Source organism: Eptatretus burgeri, chromosome 4 (assembly GCF_056783735.1).
Source record: "Eptatretus burgeri isolate ZD-2024b chromosome 4, Ebu_testis_v1, whole genome shotgun sequence".
Classification (NCBI taxonomy): Eukaryota; Metazoa; Chordata; class Myxini; order Myxiniformes; family Myxinidae; genus Eptatretus; species Eptatretus burgeri.
The window spans coordinates 17165761-17188734 of record NC_140964.1 but is presented as its reverse complement, the minus strand read 5'-3'; the positions used below and the strand labels follow the sequence as shown (position 1 = coordinate 17188734).

At 46.5% G+C, this 22974-nt stretch overlaps 1 protein-coding gene across 5 annotated transcripts in view; it reads left to right on the top strand.

Annotated features, from left to right (window-relative positions):
• The window catches only part of POFUT2 (protein O-fucosyltransferase 2), a 75317-nt gene that overhangs the window by 21688 nt on the left and 30655 nt on the right, over positions 1 to 22974 (top strand). For all 5 annotated transcript variants that reach the window (XM_085877041.1, XM_085877039.1, XM_085877043.1 and 2 more), the window contains exon 6: positions 17928 to 18053. In XM_085877041.1, coding sequence (XP_085733167.1) covers positions 17928 to 18053 — 126 coding nt within the window. The remainder of the gene's footprint in view (positions 1 to 17927; positions 18054 to 22974) is intronic.

The following is a 22974-nucleotide window of genomic DNA, read 5'->3' as shown; positions in this document are numbered from 1 at the left end:
CGCAATGAGCAGGTGAACATTCAAAAATGGGGACATTTATTTCAAATGCACATATGCAATGAATGGGGGGATGGGGACAAGACACAAGCAAAAAGCCTACAGCCGAGTTCTATCATGTAATGTACAGGCACTTAACAGTTTGTTACATACGGACAAGGCGCCACAGACTTTCATGCAAAACCCCAGAAAGAAAGAACCGGGCTCGTGAGCCTTTATAACTGCTCGGAGCTGGGATGACCGAAGGGGCTCCGAGAAACCGAGCGGGAAACCTGTCCACCCTCGTGGTGACTCGCCGGGTCTTAGTTCGGTGACCCTCGATGTCTGTGCCCGGATCCCCGAGCTCCGACTGGCTCCCTTGGTCGTCCGGCCTCCACTGAGGCCTGGTCTAGCCGACGACGCGTTGGAGGAGTGAATTGCTCTTGACTCAGGCCTCCTGGTCGTGCCAGTGAACCCCCAGGGAACCAACTGCCCCAACTCCGAACTCTCCAGCTCCCAACTGGGCGTCTCTCCACTCCCACCGCCAACCGCAAGCCACGAACTCCAGACTCCAGACTCTCTCCAATGGCCCAGCCCGACTCGAACTTCCAACTCAACTGGTTTCTTGGCGTTCCAGCACGGCTCTTTATCGGGTTCGGGGGGGGGGGTGCTTGCTCTTTCACCTTCGACCCTTCACCCCCCGCCTGGCTCTGCCCCTCTCGCCGTTTTGATCCGATCTTGCCATCAAACACAGCCGTGTTTGAGATCACCGTAAAAACGCGGCCGTGGGTTGTCATTGTTGTTATTGTCGTCGTTGTTGTTGTTAAAATAAAAGATAGAGACAGAATAATGGCTAAGTGAAGATGCACAGCACGGCACACAAATAATTCCTGTTATACATAGGTGGGGGAATCTAACCTGGAACACACACACTGATCTTAGGGGAACCTGAATGGTGATCTGTGAATTTCCACAACCGTAACACAACCCCCTCCCCTTTTTACAGACTCGTCCCGAGTCGTCAAATTTTTGTGTGCCTTCATGTGTAAGTTCTCCCCTTGTACGATTTACCTTCGGATCCCTGAGTGACATTTGGTGTATCAGTGTCCCAAAAGTAAATAACCTATGGGCTGTGGAACTATTAAACAAACTCACTCATACAGACGACTTGACTACAATTGCCGGCGCTACGACAAACGTGCAGGGGGAGCAAAACTTATTTACAATTTTACCTTAACTTCACCTTAAGCATTTTACATGAAACCATGACCCAGGACTGATGGACTCTGTGGGGAAAAAGGGCATGGCAAAGTTAGTCAGAATATGAGGGTGAGCGCTTCGCAGCTGAAGGTCAGATGTCTTCGGGCCTGTTCAAAAGGCCCCGTTGTCTGTCACAGAACCGTTGTCTGTCTGGAGGCAACTCACCCCAACCCGGCATGCCATATGCCATCCCACAGGCCATTCTTGAAGCAGGGAGCCAGGCTGCCCAAATGCAGTCTCTGGCTCGTGTAATAAATGCAGGACTGAACATAAGAAGGTAGCCGGCTGCACAATGCAGTCCCAGGCCTCCCCCTTGAAATGAACGCAGTTGAGCAGTGAACACAAGCACAGGGAGGTAGCCGGCTGCCCAATGCAGTCCCAGGCTTCCCCCTTGAAATGAACTGGATGACGCAAGCAAACACAAACGGTGCACGGGCTGTACCAATGCAGTCCCCGTGTGCGGCTGCTTGCAGGGCAGTCCTTGCAACTTGCGCGATGATACTGGTGTACATGGTGATGGATGGACACTGAGGCAAATGCAAACACAAGGGCTAGCAGGCATGGGGTCAAGGCAGAGGCAGGCAGGCAGACAAGGCATGGCAAGGCAAGGCCGGAACAGGCCGCTGTAGCACAAGCAGGCCGGCAGGTGAAGTTGGCCGGCCTCTTGTCTCATTCTGGAGGTTTGTGGTGGGAGTGCGGTGGTGCCAGCCGGTCTGAAGGCGGGCTCGGACCTACCATACTGTCTCCCTCCCAACCTATCGCCTTTGTCTGTCTCTGTCCATACCCACTCGCTTAGTTTGCAAAACCAAATTTAGCCCAATCTTATTTTTTTTTTATCTTTCCTTTTATAATTTGTCTCCCTTACCCCCCTTTATTGTTTCTGTCCGGCTAACCTACCATGTCACCGAGCCGACTCCCAATCCCTACGTTCCCTTCCTGGAGGGGAATAAGGGAGAGCTCGCATCCTGTCTTGAGGCCCAATTAATCCTCAGAATGGCCTCAGATTTCAACGATCTATCCCAAGTTGGGTCCAGCGGCCGACCGAGAGCGAAGGGATGGATGTTGCGGAGGGGTACACTTCCCTGTCTCCCCTAACATTTATTAACTTTTAACTACCCGGGGCTTTCCAAAAGCGCCTGTCGCTTAAACTACTGGTTCCACCAACCAAGATTCCCGTCGCCTGTGTTGGTGTCCTCACAAATTTGGGCCTTGCACGGTCTCATGGCTGGGCCGCGTGGCTCACTTGGCAGGAACTACCTTCTGCCGACTCTCCAACCATGGCACCCCCCCGGGCCCTGAGACTGTCTCCGAGCCTACCAACTCCCTAAAATCTGGGGAGTGCCCTCCTTGGCTACTCCCCCTCGACGCTCAAGTGGCAGGCTGGCACCACGGGCCCCTTTCCCCGGGTGCCCGTGCCAATACTGCCCACGTGGCCATTGGCGCTACGGGCCCCGCTTCATGCGGGCCCACCCGTGCCCACTACGCTATCCCGGCCCGTCTTGGGCACTTGACCTACCGCGGCCGACTACTCCGGTCCCCGGGGTGCCACTAAGTGATACTCACCGTTCGCAGTGACGCTCCCAGCCAGTCAACAGGACTCCTGCACCCCTCCAAACGGGTTTCGAGCCGACATTCACGCCAACAGCAAAACGCCCTTCATTTTGTCAATTTGGCTTACCCACAAACTAGCATTACTCTGACCCCGGGGTCCCTTGGGTGGGAATCACTCCTCCTCCCAATCACTCATCGCACCATGCATTCCACATTCACTCCATTCACACAGGCCCGCTGGCCCTCACTCACTCATCAAGTACATTTTCCACTCTTCAACACATATCATCGCTTACATCACTGAACACTGCCATTCTACTCACTAAATCCCCTAACTACCTCGTGTTCCCTCATCATCCCTTAAACTCATGCACGTTCCATTTACTCTCCGTAGCTGAGCTACGTCCCCTCTACACATTCAGTGTCTGTCAGTGTCCCCGAAAATCCATGGTTCCCATTCTCTAATTCTAAACTAAAATCCCTCTAACTAATCCATTTAACAGGCTTTATGCAAAACAACCCATGTCCCCATGAAGCCGGTCTAACTATCGTGAACCCATCCTGCTAACAAGTGCTTCCTGTGCCCAGAGCAAGGGGGTCTCCCACCCCCTGCCCAGGAAACCTGTATACCTGAAGTGGCGAGGCTTGCTTTTCTCTCCTTTTTTTTTTCTATGCACACGAGCACGGCAATTACCAAACTGCGCTCCTTTCCCGTGACGTCATGGCAGCTGTTCGAGCTTCGCGCTCCTCGTCCCTTCTCGGACGGTAACATCCGGCAGGGATTTCCCTTCTGCCGGATTCCAACCATGCATGCAGCCATGATGTCACCCTGCGCATCCCAAGCAAGCCTCACATTTCGAGGGGTTCCCCACGCGAGCACATGTGCTCTGCTCGCCCGTAACCCACGCCTTGGAATCCCCGATGACATCACTCGCACCCTGAACCTGCGTGATTTCTCGTGCAAGCCGGGGCACGCGTAACGCATCGGCGAAACTGCTTCGCGCACTCTGCGAACAGAACGCGCGGCGTAGAGGCCACACGGAGCTTTACACGCACGCTCACCTGGAGAACCCGTCCGATCCAAATTCACATTTCCAGCCTAACTTCTGTCCGTCGGCAGGATCGGCTTGTATCCACCGCAGGCGTTTCCGGACTGGATTTCACTCGCGTAAGCGCGCACGTGGTGGCCTCGTGCGAAGCACAGCACGGACCTCGTGTGCGCTGCTGTGCGAATCCGGCACGGTCCTCGAAACGGCTATGGCCGCTACAGGGCCCTTGTCCCTCGTCTGGTGCCGTCTTTGTCGCCGTTCAACACATGCACTCCCACGTGTCATGACGCTTACACACCTTGCCATGACACTCGGAAACACGGTTGCGTTTTCGCGCATACCAACCGCCATCTCCCTTTCATACCGTGACCTCACACACGCGGTTCCTCTCACACACGGCCTTTCACCCACGCTATGCGCGCGTTTCAACACGCATTTCACCACACTCGTAACCACACACACCGGGACAATCACGCTGGGGATTCGCGCCACCACAAGCGCTCTCGGGGCCTCCATACTCCCCAAGCTCCACGTGTATCCATTCACAGCACTTTCCCCCTAACTTGCACGGAGTGGCCGAACCCACCTGGTAGCGATCCGCTTCAAGGGGGCATATTCCCTCCCCTCGTTCCTGAAGGAGGCTATCCTGCTCACACCGGGTCACGACACATTCTCCGAGCTCCCCCTCATTGTCCCTCGCTAACTCCGTGTGTGTGTTCTTTCGTTTCATCCAATTCACCCTCTGTCTCCTCTATCTCCCGTGTCTCTGTTATTTCTTTTAATTCCTGCGTCTCCCTCATTTCTACGTGTCTCGTACACGTCTCAGTCACCCCATTTAATTTTTCCCTCTGTCACCGTCACTTTCTCTGTCACCTCCACGAGTCTCGCCCAACACGTCTCCCGTATTACCGTAACCTCACCCGTCTGCCCTGCGGGACGGACAGCCGTTGCACTCCCTCTCGTTGGTTCGATCGTACTGCCACGTGGTGTCGCCATTTTGTGCTCCGTCAGTCGCGCGCAATCACCATTTTGCCCGCCTGGAGGCCTCTCCCCATGCACTGCATTTCACCCTTCATTGCCTTCGTGTGCGCATCCATACAGTCCATCATGCTTTATGTGCTCGCATCCATCTTGTTTTTCATGCCATCCATTTTGCCTCCCATCGCTTGCATCATCCGCATCAACATTTCCCCCATCCGGTTGATTTCAGCCGACCCCGACGAAGCCAAATCGCCTCGGTCGGTCGCGGCTTCGCTGGGGACCGTGGAGGGAATTTGACGGGGGGGGGGTGTCTGTCAAAAGCCGCTGACCTCGCGCCTCCTTCGGGCTCTGGGTTCGGTTGTGAGGGAAGTTCAACCTGCATGGGAGTGTCCTGCACGGTGATTTTGTCCTGAGCCATCCATTCGTTCATTTCTAAATCTATTTCCTCCTGCCCCCGCTCGCCTTAAGCTGCCATTTTGCGTATCGGAAATAAAATATTTCAAAGCTCGGAATTTAATGGAACCGGAGGGTAGCTTCGCACACCTTTGATCCGGTTCCGTTAATTTCGCTTGGAGGAGGATGAATTGGAATCCCACGTCCTGACAACCGTGGTGTTGATTTCCGCCACTTCGGCGTGCGGACGACCGCCTTAAGCTCAATTGCGGCCACGCGCACCCACCGAACATGGCAATCTTGTCGCAGCTTCCGGATCAACGCTGAAACCCAGCTACGGGTGTTTTTAATACACCATAAACCAGCCAACTCTTCTGTCCACGTGCTACAGGGTCGATCACCTAATTATTTGCGCGGACAGAAATGCCAGGAGTTTATACCTCAACGGGACCTGCGCGATAACGAGCCGCTTAAGCAGCTCGTTCCGTATGCGATTGCCGAGCGGTTTTATATCGCCAAGTCCCGTCGGACCAGATGTACGTTTTATCGGCTTATCAGCCAGATAATATCCCAAACGCAATTATGGCAGTCGATGTGGGAAGGGATGCAACGAGCAGGTTAACATTCAAAAATGGGGACATTTATTTCAAATGCACATATGCAATGAATGGGGGGATGGGGACAAGACACAAGCAAAAAGCCGACAGCAGAGTTCTAACATGTAATGTACAGGCACTTAACAGTTTGTTACTTACGGACAAGGCGCCACAGACTTTCATGCAAAACCCCAGAAAGAAAGAACCGGGCTCGTGAGCCTTTATAACTGCTCGGAGCTGGGATGACCGAAGGGGCTCCGAGAAACCGAGCGGGCAACCTGGCCACCCTCGTGGTGTCTCGCTGGGTCTTTGTTCAGTGACCCTCTATGTCTGTGCCTGGACCCCCGAGCTCCGACTGGCTCCCTTGGTCGTCCAGCCTCCACTGCTGCCTGGTCTTGCCGACGACGCATTGGAGAAGTGAATGGCTCTTGATCAGGCCTCCTGGTCGCGCCTGCGAACCAACTGCCCGAACTCCGAACTCTCCAGCTCCCAACGGGGCGTCTCTCCACTCCCACCGCCAACCGCCAGCCACGAACTCCAGACTCCAGACTCTCTCCATCGGCCCAACTCAACTGGTTTCTCGGCGTTCCAGCACGGCTCTTTATCGGGTTTGGGGGGTGCTCGCTCTTTCACCATCGACCCTTCACCCCCGGCTGGCTTCGCCCCTCTCGCCGTTTTGATCCGATCTTGCCATCAAACGCGGCCGTGTTTGAGATCACCGTAAAAACGTGGCCGTGTTGATCACCTTCAAACGCGGCCATGGGTTGTTGTTGTCGTCGTCGTCGTCGTCGTTAAAATAAAAGATAGAGACAAATAACGTTTAACTGAAGATGCACAGCCCGGCACACGAATAATTTCCGTTATGCATTGGTGGGGGAATCTAACCTGGAACACACACTTATCGACATAACTGATCTTCGGGGAACCTTAATGGTGATCTGTGAATTTCCACAACCGTAACAATATATATATATTTATACACTGTGTGTGTGTATATGTATATATGTATGTATATATGTATGTATATATGTATATATGTATATATATGTATATATATGTATATGTATATATGTATATATATGTATATATGTATATATATGTATATGTATATATGTATATATATGTATATATATGTATATATGTATATATGTATATATATGTATAGATGTATATATGTATATATATGTATGTATGTATATATGTATATATATATGTATGTATGTATATATATATATATATGTGTATATGTGTATATGTATATATATATATATATATATATATATATATATATATATATATATATATATATATATATATATATATATATATATATATATATATATATATATATATATATATATATATACATATCTTTACATGAGTAGTGTGGTGTTTGCTTAACGGTTCAGGTGCCTGGCTTAAAATCTTAGGTTCTTGAGTTCAAGCCCTTGTCCCGTTGATTTGTCACCACGTGGGTTGATTCAGCCTGTCATCCTTCCGAGGTCGGCAAAATGAGTACCAGCTTACTGGGGTAATAACCCATTTGAGTATCCTGTGTCGGAGTGGCGACCCATCCTGGATTGTTCTCCTTAGCCAAATGAAACTGCTTCGGTCATCCTTTGTGCCTCACGGCGTGAAAGGACTGGTTAAATATTTACATACATACATACATCCACACAATCCATCCATCCATCCCGATTTCATGTCGGACAACACCAATGCACTGGGTAGAAACGTGTACATTTAATGAATATATGAATGTTTGCTCTATGTGGTGTATCCTTTTTCTCTACTTCAATTTTGTGATTTTTGCAAGTTAATTACCTGTTATTTGGTTAATGTGCTCCATGCTTGTCTGAATACATATTGTTCACGTCACTATATTCTCTCTGTGTTCTCATTCTGCACAATGGGTTTTTCTCTTAAGTAACTTGTTTCCTCTTCCAAGTAAACTACAACGGTTGGCTCTCGGGTTAATATAATTAAACTTTAAAATCTTCACTGATATTCTGACGAGGCATGGTCTCTGGCCACAAAAAAATACCATGTATTGACCTTGATTTATTAGCATGTTTAAATCTAATTCTTCATTCATAGTCTGCATCCAAAAATCACACTCATTCCCCATGGGACAGGAGCCAAGTTTCAATCTCGGGTGAACATTTTGGCTCCAATAAGCGGTTACAGAGAAAAGGGAATAACAACAACAACAACACAAAAAAACATTTATGGACGACATCACCATTTTGTCTCCTGAGTTGGAAACACCTAAAATGTTGTTGAAGCAATGAGAGGAGCTCATTAAATGGAGCTGGATGGAATTTAAGCCAAAGAAGAGCAGGAGTCTTTCTATGACGAAAGGTAAAGTGAAAGAGGTTCATTTTGTGGTGGCTGGGGATAGATTCCCTGCATTGAATGAACAGCCAGTTAAGAGTCTTGGCAGATGGTATGCACAACCGTTAACAGATAGGCATCGAGGAATGCGGGTGCAGAAGCAACTTGTGCAGGGTCTGTCTACAATTGATGGTTGTGGCTTGCCAGGGAGGTATAAGATGTGCTACCAATTTTGGTTGTTGCCTTGTGTCTTATAGCCTCTCCAAATATATGAGATTGCCCTAACAAGAGTGGAGAGGATGGAGAAGATGGTCAATTCATACATGTTGAAATTGTTGGGTTTGCCAAAAATGTTAGCTAGTTTGGTGTTATACAGCAGACGTTCAAAGATAAAGCTGCCATTTAAGTCACCAGCTGAAGAATACAAGATCGGGAAAGCCAGATTCTAAATGATGCTTCGAGATTCAAAAGACCGAGTGATCAGTGAATTGGGGACAAAGATAAGAACGGGAACGAAGTGGGATGCTCAGAGCATGGTTGAAGATGCGAAGAGTAGGTTGCAAATGAAGGAAATCATTGGGGGCAGTGCAGAAAGATAGGAAAGGATTTGGTTGGAAAGAACAGAAACGGTGGCTCCAAGTGAGTGCAGGTGGGAGACGAGAAATGGTTATCGAAGAGATTAAATGTATGGAAGAGGAGAGAAGAACGGTTCAAGCAATAAGTCAACCTCAGCAAGGAGCATGGACAGCATGGGAGATGGTTGTGCAGAAGAAGGTTAGCTGGGCATCACTGTGGAAGATGGAGCCACTGCAACTAATCTTTGCACTTAAATCAATGTGTGACCAGATGCCAACTGCGGTGAATGTGGCAAAATGGAAATTTGCTGAGTCAGTAGAATGTGCCAAGTGTGGTCGAAGAGAGACATTGGAGCATGTACTGTCTGGTTCCCCGAAATCTTTAGCCAGGTATACTTGGTGACATAACCAGGTTTTACGAGTGATTGTCGAGGTTACAAAAAGGCGATGTGATGAGGCAAACAAATCAGACATGAAAGAGAGAAGACTATTATCACGTTCATAAAGGAGGGTGAGAAAGTAAGGTTAAGCAACATCAAGAGGGCAGCATGCATTTTGAAGCCAGGTGTGGGCTGGCAGGGAGATGCAGATTTGGACGGAGCGCTGAGGTTCCCATCTCATATTGCAGTCATCCAACAAATACCTGATTTAATTATTTGGTCTGTTGTGGTAAAAAGGGTTATCATTGTTGAGCTGACAGTAAGTACCATAGGAAGGAAATATGGAATGGACACATGAAACAAAGTTGTGTCGGTAAGAGAAGTGTGTGATGACTGTGGGTGGATTTGTGATGTGCTTCTATGGAATTGGGTTGTTGGGGTTTTGTGGAAAAGTCTATGCTGAAGTACCTCGAGATGATTGGAGCATCATCTAAGCAAGTCAAGAATACTGTGATGCAATTACAGGAGGCAGCAGAGATAGCCTCATTGTGGATTTGGAGGCAGAGGTGAGTGCAGTGAATCCATTGACATGTAAAGGCAGGTCTGTGGGGATCTATATTTGGTCAATGATATCTGGTGATGAGCATGTGGGCCGATGTCGCCTGGTGGTGCGTGTGCTGCACTGCTGGGGCCGCCCATGAGGAGCTGTACTGGAGTAGGCCCCAAAACAGTGATGATGCATTGGTTCCAGCTGAGGAGAGCGACATCGAGCAGTGTTCTGACACTGTATGTTCTGTTCTCAGGCACGTATGCACGTTCTACATACATGACCGATTGCTTAACCCAGCTTTTCACTTTGTGAGTGTGGGCTAATTACATTTATAAAACGGTGTTTTCTTCAAGGAGCAAGCCTCGTGATGGCATAATGGTTGAGGTGGCTGGTTTAGGATTTTATGGTCCTGAGGTCAAGCCCCTGTCATACCGTTGAATTAACACCAGGGTGGTTGACTCAGTGTGTAATCCCTCCGAGGTCGGCAAAATGAATAACAGTTTGCTGGTAATGCGGAATGTCATCAGCAGCACAGCCACGCCGCCAGAAAATGATGCATCCAAGAAACCCAAAGGCTGCCTACAAATCGATCTATTGAAGGAGCTATATTTGAACCTTGTATTTTACAATTCTTTTTGTACACCGCTTTTTCCCCAATTCCATATCCAAGTGATGCCTGATGCACTGAAGGAAGGGAGTACTCAGTTTTTACTTTGTTTGTTTGTTTGTTTGTTTGTCTAGGTGATATCTCAGCCATCCATTGAGCTCAGAAGCTGAAATTTGGAGACAAAAGTGAAAATGTGCTTTGGCTCTCAAGGATATTTTTGATTTGTTGATTCATCAACTAATAAATAAATTTTTCATTTTTCGAATAATCACTTGATTTTCAAAAAGTTACAGAATCGGATGAAATGGTGATGGTTTTGGGATGCTATTTGGCAATTGATTAAGAAATTGTTTTACGATTATTATTTATTTATTTTAATTATGCAATCGATCAATCAATTTTTGTGCACTTCGCTTGCTCAATTCCATCTCCACGTGCTGCACGGAGAGCAAGTATCATTTGTACATATTCACCACAGAAGTGCACCGCTCCCTCCCAATTCCGTCTCCATGTGCTTGCACTGTGGTTGGCGTCACGCACTGGAGGATTTATTTATTTGGCATAATGGCAGGTCAGGTCATGTTTGGGAGCATGCGTCGGAGGAGCGCGTCACTGCGTTGACTTTCCGCCGGTACTCCAGGGGCCTCCATATGGCCATCCCCCAGACAGATGCCTGGCCCATCCCAATCTCTTTGAGATGCTGATCAACCTGCTGCAACCACGAGGCACGTGGTTGGCCCATTGGCCTCCTCCACTCACGAGGCTCCCTCGCTGAGAGAATCTGGAAAGCAGGATCAGCCTCAGGAAAATGAGCCACATGTCCATACAGCCGCAGCTGACGCTCACGAACTATGCAGGTAACATATATAATTTGAGTCTCTCTCAGCAACTGCTTATTGAACACAAAGTCTGACCAGTAATAGCCAAAGATTCTCTGAAGAGACCTGGTACCAAAGGTATTTAGCCTCTGTCTCAGATCCCTGGTCAGAGTCCAAGTTTCACATCCATAGAGCAAGACTTGGAAGCACCAAGTCCCTGAAGATTCGAACTTTTGTTCTCCTGCACAGGTACCGGCAGCACCACACCCCATTATTCAGTGAATCCATGATTCCCCAGGCCTGACCCAGATGTCTGTTGACCTCTGGCTCACAGCCAGCAGAGACATAAATATCACCACCAAGGTAAGTGAATCTCTCCGTGACCTTAACATCCTCGCCACAAACAAGTACAGACAGGACAGCAGCTTCTAAGATGTCATTGAAAGCCTGGATCTTCGTTTTGACCCAGGAAACCCGAAATCCCAGTGGCTCCGCCTCCTCATTCAGCACCTCGAGAGTCTCCAAAAGGATATCGAGTCTCCGCAAAGATGACTGCATCATCTGCGAAATCAAGGTCAGAGATCTTGACATTCCCAAACGATGCACCACAGCTTGATCTCTCAGATATCCTCCCCAGAATCCAGTCCATACAAGAGCTGAAAAGTGTGGTGGCCAGCACACACCCCTGACAAACTCCAGTAACAACTGGAAATAGGTCAGAGATGGTATCACCACATCTCACAGCACTCTCAGTACCAGTTTCGTTCAGCCATCAGATTGATCAGTTTTGGTAGTAACCCACGAAGACCAATAATCCTCCAGAAGACATCCCACTTCACTGAATGAAACACTTTACACAAATCAACATAGGCTGCAAGCAGCCCCTGTTGAAACTCTCGCCTGCGTTCGGTGAGGACGGGAAGAGCAAGGATACGGTGAATCGTTGAACTCTCTGGTGTAAAGCCAGACTGCTCTGGACGCTGGTGCTCAAGCAGATGGTGGCGAACTCTATCAATAATTATCCAAGCTAAGACGTTGCCCGGCACTGAGAGCAGCGTCACCTCTCAGTAGTTGGTGCAGTCTTGGCGATCACCCTTCCCTTTCCAGAGAGGGACAACAAGGCCCCTCTTCCAGTCAGTTCGGATGATACCTGTGTTCCAGGCAGAGCACAGAACTGCATGCAATGACATGAGTGCAGCATTTCCACCAGCCTTGAGAAGTTCAGCATGGATGCCACAGAACCCTGGAGATTTACCCCATTTCAACAGGTTCACCGCAGCCTGTGTTTCCACAAATAAAGGTGGATCACAGTTGATTGGAGGGTCAGCAATTGGGATTGCAACACCCCTGACATCCAACTGGAGAGCTGGTACAGCCACTCAAAGTAACCGGCCAGCGGGCCTTCACTTCAGACTCCTCAGTCGAGAGCCGACCACCCTCTGCTCTCACTGCAGTGCACCGAGAGACTGGCTTGGAGGAACGCAATGTGTGAATTTCCCTGTAAGCAGGATGAGAATCGCTTGACCACAGGTGATGCTCTACCCCCTCACAGATTCCTCGCCCATGGGCCTCCTTGTCCACCCTTTGTGCATGAACAGTTTTACACCTCAGCTCCCTGAACAGCTCAACTCTGCCATTCAGCCTGGCCCTGTGACTGGTCAATGGTATACAGTTTTCCTTGATCCAAAATGGTATCCAAAATTCTTCTTCGCCACATGGTGAGTTGCAAGACATCTTCCGGCAACATCAAGGATAGTGGTCTTGAAGGCACTCCACAACTCTTCTGTATCCCCAAAGCACCCAGACCCCCCAAATCTCCAATAAGCCTGTTTGCAAACTCCCCAGCTACCCTCTTCCTTGAGCTTGCCAGAAACCAGCCAAGGCTGGGATGGTACCATTCGAACCCAGATTTAATCTTCAACTTCAAAGTTGCTTCAACTTGCCTGTGGTCGGTATTGAGGAATTGAGCACTCCAGTGGACCCTGCAGTTCTGGATCATCCTCCAGTGACCATCAACGAGCACTTGGTCATCCCCCTTGCCACAACACCAGCATTGGAATTCCTCATCCAGCGATGAGCCTGTGGGCGCTGAAACCGTGCACCAGCGACACGAACTCCCTTACTTCTTGCAAAGTCAAGGAACGTTGTGCTATTCTGGTTCACAGTTCCAGAGCCATGGGAACCAACACATGTCTCGTCAACATCCCCATCAGTTCCACTCGATGCAATGAAATCCTCAAAGACAAAAAGATTTTCTCGCCTGGAGCACTGATCAACCACACGTTCGAGCGCGGCGTAGAATGCGTCCTTCTCGGTGACATCACTCGCCTCAGTCGGAGCATAAACAGAAACCAGGGAAGCGACACTTAAGGAGTGACGAATCCTTATTCTCATAATACACTCGTTGATCAATGTTTCCTCCATTATCATTGGAGTCGGTTTGTTGGGCACAGCTACAGCAACTCCTTGGGAATGGTAACCATCAGAGCGACCAGACCAATAGGAGGTGTAACCATCCGCCATGATCTCGCCGCAATCCAGTTTCCGAACCTCAGAGAATGCTGCAATCCCGATGTCCAAACGCTTGAGCTCAGATGATAACAGAGACAGGTGATAATCTTCTCTTCGGGGTGGGACATTCCAGGCACCCACCCGAAGGGACCGCCTCAGGTTAACCCAAGGAGACCGCCGTCTGGTGGACGACACCTCAGTACCACTCCGACACGCACGACTGCAATCTGACCCGGGAAGGTTACTCCGTAGTTTCCCTCCTATCATCAAAGATTGGGGGTTCCGAAGGCTTTGCCCCAATCTCGTCATCCGGTGCGCTGCCCAGCGAAGGGCAGCTGTACAGGAGGTACTCCCACGGAGTGGGTTTTCAGAATTTTTTTTTGTGCTTTATCGAATGTTTTGCAAAATGAAGGGTTTTACAGTGGCTGGAGTGCAAATCCTGTCACCAACCTTATAAGAAGTAACCCAACTGCAGCAGGACGTCCGCAGACACACTTGGGCACTAGATATGAATGGCCGTTGGCTCACAAGGAGCTCATCTGCCTTTTTAACAGGTTTTGTTTTTCATCCTGCTGGGTGTCCATGTCATACACCCTCCTCACCAATAAACTTGGTGGGGGCATGGGTTAGTCGCCAACAACCTGACCATGGAGCAGGTTAGTACAAGTTTACACGGTACCTGCAGCAAGTCACAGATGTGCCTTGCTTACAGGTACGACGGCAGTGTACTTTGAATGTACTTCTACTTGTTTGAGTAAATGTTGACCCGCATTTGTTGACCAAATCTACTCTTGTTACTACTGCAGAATTTGTTTGGTTCTTGGAAAGCCTGAAAAGTTGTGAAATTTTATCATGTCGTTTTCCAGGTGTTGAAAGCAATGGCATTTTTAGTGTGTGCCATGGAAAATAAGAAAGTCAAGATGTTTAAATTATACAAAAAAAACATAATAATAATAATTTGGTTTACCTTCAATTCAAGGAGTTTATTGAAATCTCATCGAGTGATTTCATTATGTCCAGTAATATCATGGAGTACGGTAGTTATCGAAATGGAGGGATGGCACGAGGCGGGGTTGGGGGGTGGTTTGAAAAGGCCGCCCATTAAATGTATATAAAATGATGATGCGCTGAAAAGCAAAAACTGGAGGTCGTGAAGTGATGAGTTCTTGTAATTGTTATCTTGTATCGATCTCATTCCCACATCTTTCAGTTGTCACCTGCTCGTAGTTCAAAATCCCGAGTTCTGACTCTGACATTTGTCATTGAGAACAAAGGCAAACCGTGGGAAAGAGGTTGACAAATGTGTCACTCGTATATTATTTAGGCAAGCATTTACACAGTGCATGACGTCACCGGAAATTGTATTACAGCTTTTCTGCTCGTCAAGTGGCACTCCGCCAACATGGACAAACTTTTAATCACTCATCCCAACTTTCTCTTCCTCGTATGTGGCAATATCAATTGTCACCATTCAACTTGGCTGGGTGTTGGTACCTCTCTCACCAGCCATGGCACTTCAGCAAAGGATGTCTATGACTCCATGGGACTGACTCCATCTGTAAACTTTCCAACTTGGATTTCTCCCAATGACAGATCCTCCCTTCTGCACTTGGTTGATGACTAACTTTCCCACAAATGTATCCTGCTCTTTCTCTGCTCCATTTGGTTCATCTGATCATCTGCCTGTGAAAGTTAACGTCTCTCTGGCTATTATCTGATATAACTGCCCCAATCCCGTTGAGTGTGGCAGTTTACTAAAGCAGATTGACGAGCTCAGCCTGGGAATTCTTCTACAGAAACTTTTCTTATGCACAGATTCATCCCATCTCATCTTCAATTATCCTACCCTTCTTTCCACCCATGGTACACTGAATCAGTTGCTCTGAAACAAGTTGCCTTCTCTTCCTGGAAGGCAAATCTGACCGAAGGTAATCTCGGTGCATTCCAAAATAAGTGTGTCTGCTCTCAGGAGAACAGACAACATCATCATTCAAATTTGTCTCCCTCCTTTAAAACCTGGTGGTGCCTTGTTACGTCTATCCCTGGTGTATGTTCCCCTTCCATCCCTTCCCTCTCTTCAAATGGCACCACAGCTGACTGCTCATGAGAAGGTTGAATGTCTCAATTCAGTGCTTGCTTCCAAATGTTGTGTCCCCAACCCTCTCTCTCAGTACCCATACTTCCCTGTCATACACAACTGCTCCTGTACTCTGTGTCTTTTGCACCTGAGAAGGTGGAGAAAGTTCTTTCATCCCTCGACTCTGACTCTGCAACTGGACCAGACGGCATCAGCTCACGTGTTCTAAAAACCTATTCTGTGCTCTTGCACACCCCTCTTCTCTCCCCCCCCTATCATTTGTGTTAAATCCTGGTGTTGGATTAACAGTTAAGGTGGCTGGTTATAGATCTTAAGGTCTTGAGTTTGAGTCCCTAACGGTCGTTGAATTAACACCAGGTGAGGGTTATTCAGCCTCTCATCTTCTGAGGTCGGCAAATGAGTACCAGTGTACTGATAATTAATAGAAGCATCAGGGGCACAGCCATGCCTCCAGAAAATGATGCAACCAGCAGCCACAGGCTGCACACAATGGCGAAAGCTATTTGCGCTCAGTCATCTTCCATCTCCTTGGAAATCCACCAACATCACTGCACTACATAAAAAAGGTTCATAAACTGATCCCCTTAATGACAGACCTATCAGCTTGCTTCCAATCATCAGCAAGGTCATCAAATCCATCATTGCAGTCGATATGAAATTCTTCCTTTTCTCCAATAACCTCATCTCAGATCGCAAATTTGGTTTCGGACCACTCTACCTTGGACATGCCGCTTCTACTCATCCAACAATGGATGGACACCCTCAATGTCAGACAAGAGATCAGGGCCATCTCTCTGAAACGGTCTGCCATACTGTTTTTGTGCTGCATCAAAAGCATTATCATGATTTTGATAGTCTGACAAACTTTTCAACTCTCCAAACTCTCTGCCTATGGCACCCAAGGCTAACTCCATACATGGATTACTGACTTCCTCTCCTCTCGTAGCCAAGGTGCTTCACTTTACGGAATCCTTTCATCTCCTCTCCCTGTCAAGGCTGGAGTGCCCAAAGGCAGTGTTCTGGCCCAAGTCCTATACCTGATCTTCATCAATGATCTCTTTGACACTCTGTAAAGTCTTTTTTATCTACTTGCTGATGAAGCCGACTTTTGCCATGACGTCCTTCAGACAGGCAGGCTGCAACCTCTTTCCTGTCTTCTCACCTTGAAAAAAAATTGTAAGCTGGTCAAATGCTTGAATATGTCTTTCAATCCTGACATCCCACACTGTCACTATGGCTCTCTGAAAGGACCATCCAGCAAACCCTCCTATCGACTTTCTTAACAATCCTCTTCAAGAAGTTCAGTCATTCAAACTTCTGGGTCTCACTGAAGGCCATGATCTTTCTTGGGAAAACCACGTTTCAAAGCTGGCCTCCAAAACCAGTCACCAACCGGGCATCCTCCATTGTACAAAATCCTTCATTGACACACCTGAACTCCTATCCACCGACAAGGTTTTCATCCCCAGCTTGATGGAGTACTGCTCTCTCCTCTGGACTGGCTCCCCTGCCTCACATCTTGCTCATCTTGATGCTGTGGAAACCAAGGCCTTCAAGATCATTGGAATCTCTCATGCTGAAGCCGAGTCGATGGGTTTCTCACTTCACCACCGCAGACATGTTGGTAATTTGTCTTCTACTGCCTCTTTTCTGATCTTGCATCCTCTGTTCTTTCCATTGTTTGCCTCCCCTCCTCCCTCCCCACACTCCAGGTATCTGCAGGGCTCACATGGTCCACCATCAACACCTTTCTGGTGAACAAGAGTTTTTAACAAGACTTTAGCAGCCATTGTATTTAATCTGGTTATGAAGACCATGGCTTTCAAACCAGTTTGTACAGTAGCATGCTGATTCTTTTTATTTTATTTTAACCAAGACCTCAAAATGATAACACTGATTATTGTTTTGCTAAAGCTGACCATCATTCACATTCAACAAGATGAGATTAGATAAATCTGCAGCTAGGTGTTTGCAAAAGGCTGTTGGCATGAATCCACATTGATAAAAGAAAAACGTTTCACTTTTGAGCAGCCCGAGTTCTCAGCCCTAAAATGTACCCAAATTACACCAATTATTGGGCCAGTGGTCCATTTCATCAACCCATATGATTTTCATATACTTTTTTTAGTAACTTGGCATGTTGCATATTATTATAAGTCTTGTTTGTAATACACGTGATGCAGAATGTGAGAGGGACTGTATGTAATAATGTGGCACTTCCTTGGTCTTTCTTCTCTGCCATGGATAGGCTCGTCGTAGCATGGTCTTTGCTCGCCACCTGCGAAAAGTTGCGGATGCTTTCCGTGCACGTTACCTGGACTCTCGTGATGACGACGACAAGACACCCTACACCGAGAATTGGAGAAAGATGAAGGTTTGTAATGCATTGTGCTGAGATGATTGCATATCTTCCTTCAAGTGAAAATGCAATTCTATTTCATGACACGAAGATGAATGTATTTTCCATGGAAACTACCACCACCACTACTACTGCTATCACCACCACCACAAAACACCATTATCCAGAAAAAAATATCATGGCCTCTCATTCATGATCAATTATCCAGAAAATCATCCATCATTCAGAATCTCTGCCATCATTATGGTACTACCTGCTCCACCATGCAGCACGACAGTTGTTTGTTGAACCAGAAAGAACAATCAGAGATTACAGACCCTCACTATGATTTTTTTTTGCGTGGTATATTTTGTGTGTTGGTGTGTTACATAATTGATTTCTCGACTCTATAAGTACGTAATTAATACATTCCAATATGTCATAGGCAAACTCGCATTCCAATTGTACATATTTAATTGACACACCTACATTCCAATTGTACGTATTTAATGGATACACCTACATTCCAATTGTATGTATTCAATGGACATACCTACATTCCAATTGTATGTATTTAATGGACATATCTGCATTCCAATTGTACGTATTTAATGGACACACCTACATTCCAATTGTACATATTTAATGGACACACCTACATTCCAATTGTACGTATTTAAGGGACACACCTACATTCCAATTGTACGTATTTAATGGACACACCTACATTCCAATTGTACGTATTTAATGGACACACCTACATTCCAATTGTATGTATTCAACGGACACACCCACATTCAAATTGTATGTATTTAATGGACATATCTGCATTCCAATTGTATGTATTTAATGGACATATCTGCATTCCAATTGCATGTATTTAATGGACACACCTACATTCCAATTGTACGTATTTAATGGACATACCGACATTCCAATTGTACGTATTTAATGGACGTATTTACATTCCAATTGTATGTATTTAATGGACACACCTACATTCCAATTGTACGCATTTAATGGACATATCTTCATTCGAATTGTACGTATTTAATGGACATATCTTCATTCCAATTGTACGTATTTAATGGACACACCTACATTCCAATTGTACGTATTTAATGGACACACCTACATTCCAATTGTATGTATTCAACGGACATACCCACATTAAAATTGTATGCATTTAATGGACATATCTGCATTCCAATTGTATGTATTTAATGGACATATCTTCATTCCAATTGCACATATTTAATGGACATACCGACATTCCAATTGTACGTATTTAATGGACATACCTACATTCCAATTGAATATTTCATGGACATACCTACATTCCAATTGTATGTATTTAATGGACACACCTACATTCCAATTGTACATATTTAATGGACATACCAACATTCCAATTGTATGTATTTAATGGACATACCTACATCCAATTGTATGTATTCAATGGACATACCAACATTCTGATTGTATTTAATGGACACACCTACATTCCAATTGTTCGTATTTAATGGACATACCTCCATTCCAATTGTATGTATTTAATGGACATACCTACATTCTGATTGAATATATTTCATGGACATACCTACATTCCAATTGTATGTATTTAATGGACACACCTACATTCCAATTGTACGCATTTAATGGACATATCTTCATTCCAATTGTACGTATTTAATGGACACACCTACATTCCAATTGTATGTATTTAATGGACACACCAACATTCCAATTGTATGTATTCAACGGACATACCCACATTAAAATTGTATGCATTTAATGGACATATCTGCATTCCAATTGTATGTATTTAATGGACATATCTTCATTCCAATTGCACATATTTAATGGACATACCTACATTCCAATTGAATATATTTCATGGACATACCAACATTCCAATTGTACGTATTTAATGGACATACCTACATCCAATTGTATGTATGGAATGGACACACCTACATTCTGATTGTATGTATTTAATGGACATACCAACATTCTGATTGTATTTAATGGACACACCTACATTCCAATTGTTCGTATTTAATGGACATACCTCCATTCCAATTGTATGTATTTAATGGACATACCTACATTCTGATTGTATGTATTTAATGGACATACCTACATTCTGATTGTATGTATGGAATGGACACACCTACATTCTGATTGTATGTATTTAATGGACATACCTACATTCCAATTGTTCGTATTTAATGGACATACCTCCATTCCAATTGTATGTATGGAATGGACACACCTACATTCTGATTGTATGTATTTAATTGACATACCTGCATTCCAATTGTATGTATTTAATGGACACACCTACATTCCAATTGTACGCATTTAATGGACATATCTTCATTCCAATTGTACGTATTTAATGGACACACCTACATTCCAATTGTATGTATTTAATGGACACACCAACATTCCAATTGTATGTATTTAATGGACACACCAACATTCCAATTGTATGTATTCAACGGACATACCCACATTAAAATTGTATGCATTTAATGGACATATCTGCATTCCAATTGTATGTATGGAATGGACACACCTACATTCTGATTGTATGTATTTAATGGACATACCAACATTCTGATTGTATTTAATGGACACACCTACATTCCAATTGTTCGTATTTAATGGACATACCTCCATTCCAATTGTATGTATTTAATGGACATACCTACATTCTGATTGTATGTATTTAATGGACATACCTACATTCTGATTGTATGTATGGAATGGACACACCTACATTCTGATTGTATGTATTTAATGGACATACCTACATTCCAATTGTTCGTATTTAATGGACATACCTCCATTCCAATTGTATGTATTTAATGGACATACCTACATTCTGATTGTATGTATGGAATGGACACACCTACATTCTGATTGTATGTATTTAATTGACATACCTGCATTCCAATTGTATGTATTTCATGGACATACCTCCATTCCAATTGTACGTATTGTTACGAATTCTGTCCCGCCTAGCGTGCGATCGGCCGCGTACCTCGAATGGCAGCCGCGTCGCCCAACGGACGGACAATTCAGTCGTGACTCTCCTGGAACTATCGCCAGGAGTCAGTCACGGGTGGGGGGTTTAACCTCACCACAACCCAGTCCGCATTCTACTCGCGCGAAATAGGGTGAATCGCCGAATGTCGATATACCTGAATACCCGCGCGGGTAACCTCCCGAGGGGTTGCACCACGTCGCAGGTCGGCTTAGGACACGAACCGCTTAAGCGGTTCGTTCCTTGCTACAGGGATAACCGAGCGGTGTTCTCGCCGACCTCGACGGTTCAGATTATAATTATTTATCGGGTGTTTAAATCCCAGTACTCATTCCACGATGCAAGATGGCATTTCAATGGGGTGAAAGGAGGACGCGACGAACGGGATACATTGCACACAAGGACATTTATTCCAGCAACACGTATGCAATCATGCAATATGCAAGCGACAAATAGAAGGCCAAGCAATACCACCGACTACGATTATTATCCACAGTCACTTACACAGTCGTTACTTAACAGGACACGGCGCCACAGCATGCGTACAAAAACAACAGGAAAACCCTCCCCATAGGCAGGGAGGTAGACGAGGTTCGTAAACCTTTATGGTCGTGGGCCGTGGATGACCGAAAAGGCCCGCGAGACCGTGCTGGTTACCTGCCCCCTCGAGGTGTGACGGTGGGCAGGTCGCGACGCCTCGTTCCCACGGCGGCTAGCGTAACCGCGCCTGCTCTCGGCCCTTTGCGATGATGTGGTCGTTGAGTTCTCTCTGGCGTCCCTCGCCAGACGAGCAAATTCACACCACACAGCCGGCAGTGCTGCGCCTCCCGTCTGCGTCTCTGAGGCGTCGCCCGGACTCGCCACCGGCCCGCGCCTTCACCGACAGGTTGCCCAACGCCAAGACGAGAGAGCCCGACCTCGACCACCAAGAGAGAGCTCGAAGATGAAGCGAGAGGATGACGTCCACCAAGAGAGCGAGTAGAATCCAACACGACCCCGACAGAGAGAGTGACGTCGACAACCCAGACAGAGGATGACGTCCAGCAAGAGAGCGAGTAGAATCCAGCACGACCCCGACAGAGAGTGAGCCTCGCGCGCGATCCGCCTTGTAGAGCGCGGGGCTCCGCCCTTCGCTCCTCCCCGTTTTCGGCTTCACCTTCCTTCGAGAAAGTTCCCGAAAAGGGGCGTTCCCTCACCCCGACCGCGTCACCCCGCGCGTCCACCAATCGGGGGCGAGCGTCCCACCCCGCCTCCGTCACACTCCTCAGAGAAACAGGCGGGAAAAATCCGCGCGCCAATCAGAATTCCTCTGGTTTCCTTTTGCGTTCGACGGTTTTCAACGCGGCTTGTTTGCGTGGAGGTTTGTTCGAAATAACAATAGAAAAAGAAAAACAGCTATCTCAAAGGGTCGCAGCCTGGTGAACACGAAGGATACCCTTTAAACAACGGTGGGGACCTATCTGCACATAAACTTAGCGTCATAACTGATCTAAGGACCCTTTATGGTGTATTGTGAATTTCCACAGCCGTAGCAGTATTTAATGGACATACCTCCATTCCAACTTTACGTATTTAATGGACATACCTCCATTCAAATTGTACGTATTTAATGGACATATCTCCATTCAAATTGTATATTTAATGGACGTACTCACGTTCCAATTGTACGTATTTAATGGACATACCTTCATCCAATTGTATGTATTTAATGGACATCCCTACAATCCGATTGTATGTATTTAATGGACACACCTACATTCCAATTGTACGTATTTAATGGACACACCTACATTCCAATTGTACGTATTTAATGGACATACCTCACATTCCAATTGTACGTATTTAATGGATGTACTCATGTTCCAATTGTACGTATTTAATGGATGTACTCATGTTCCAATTGTA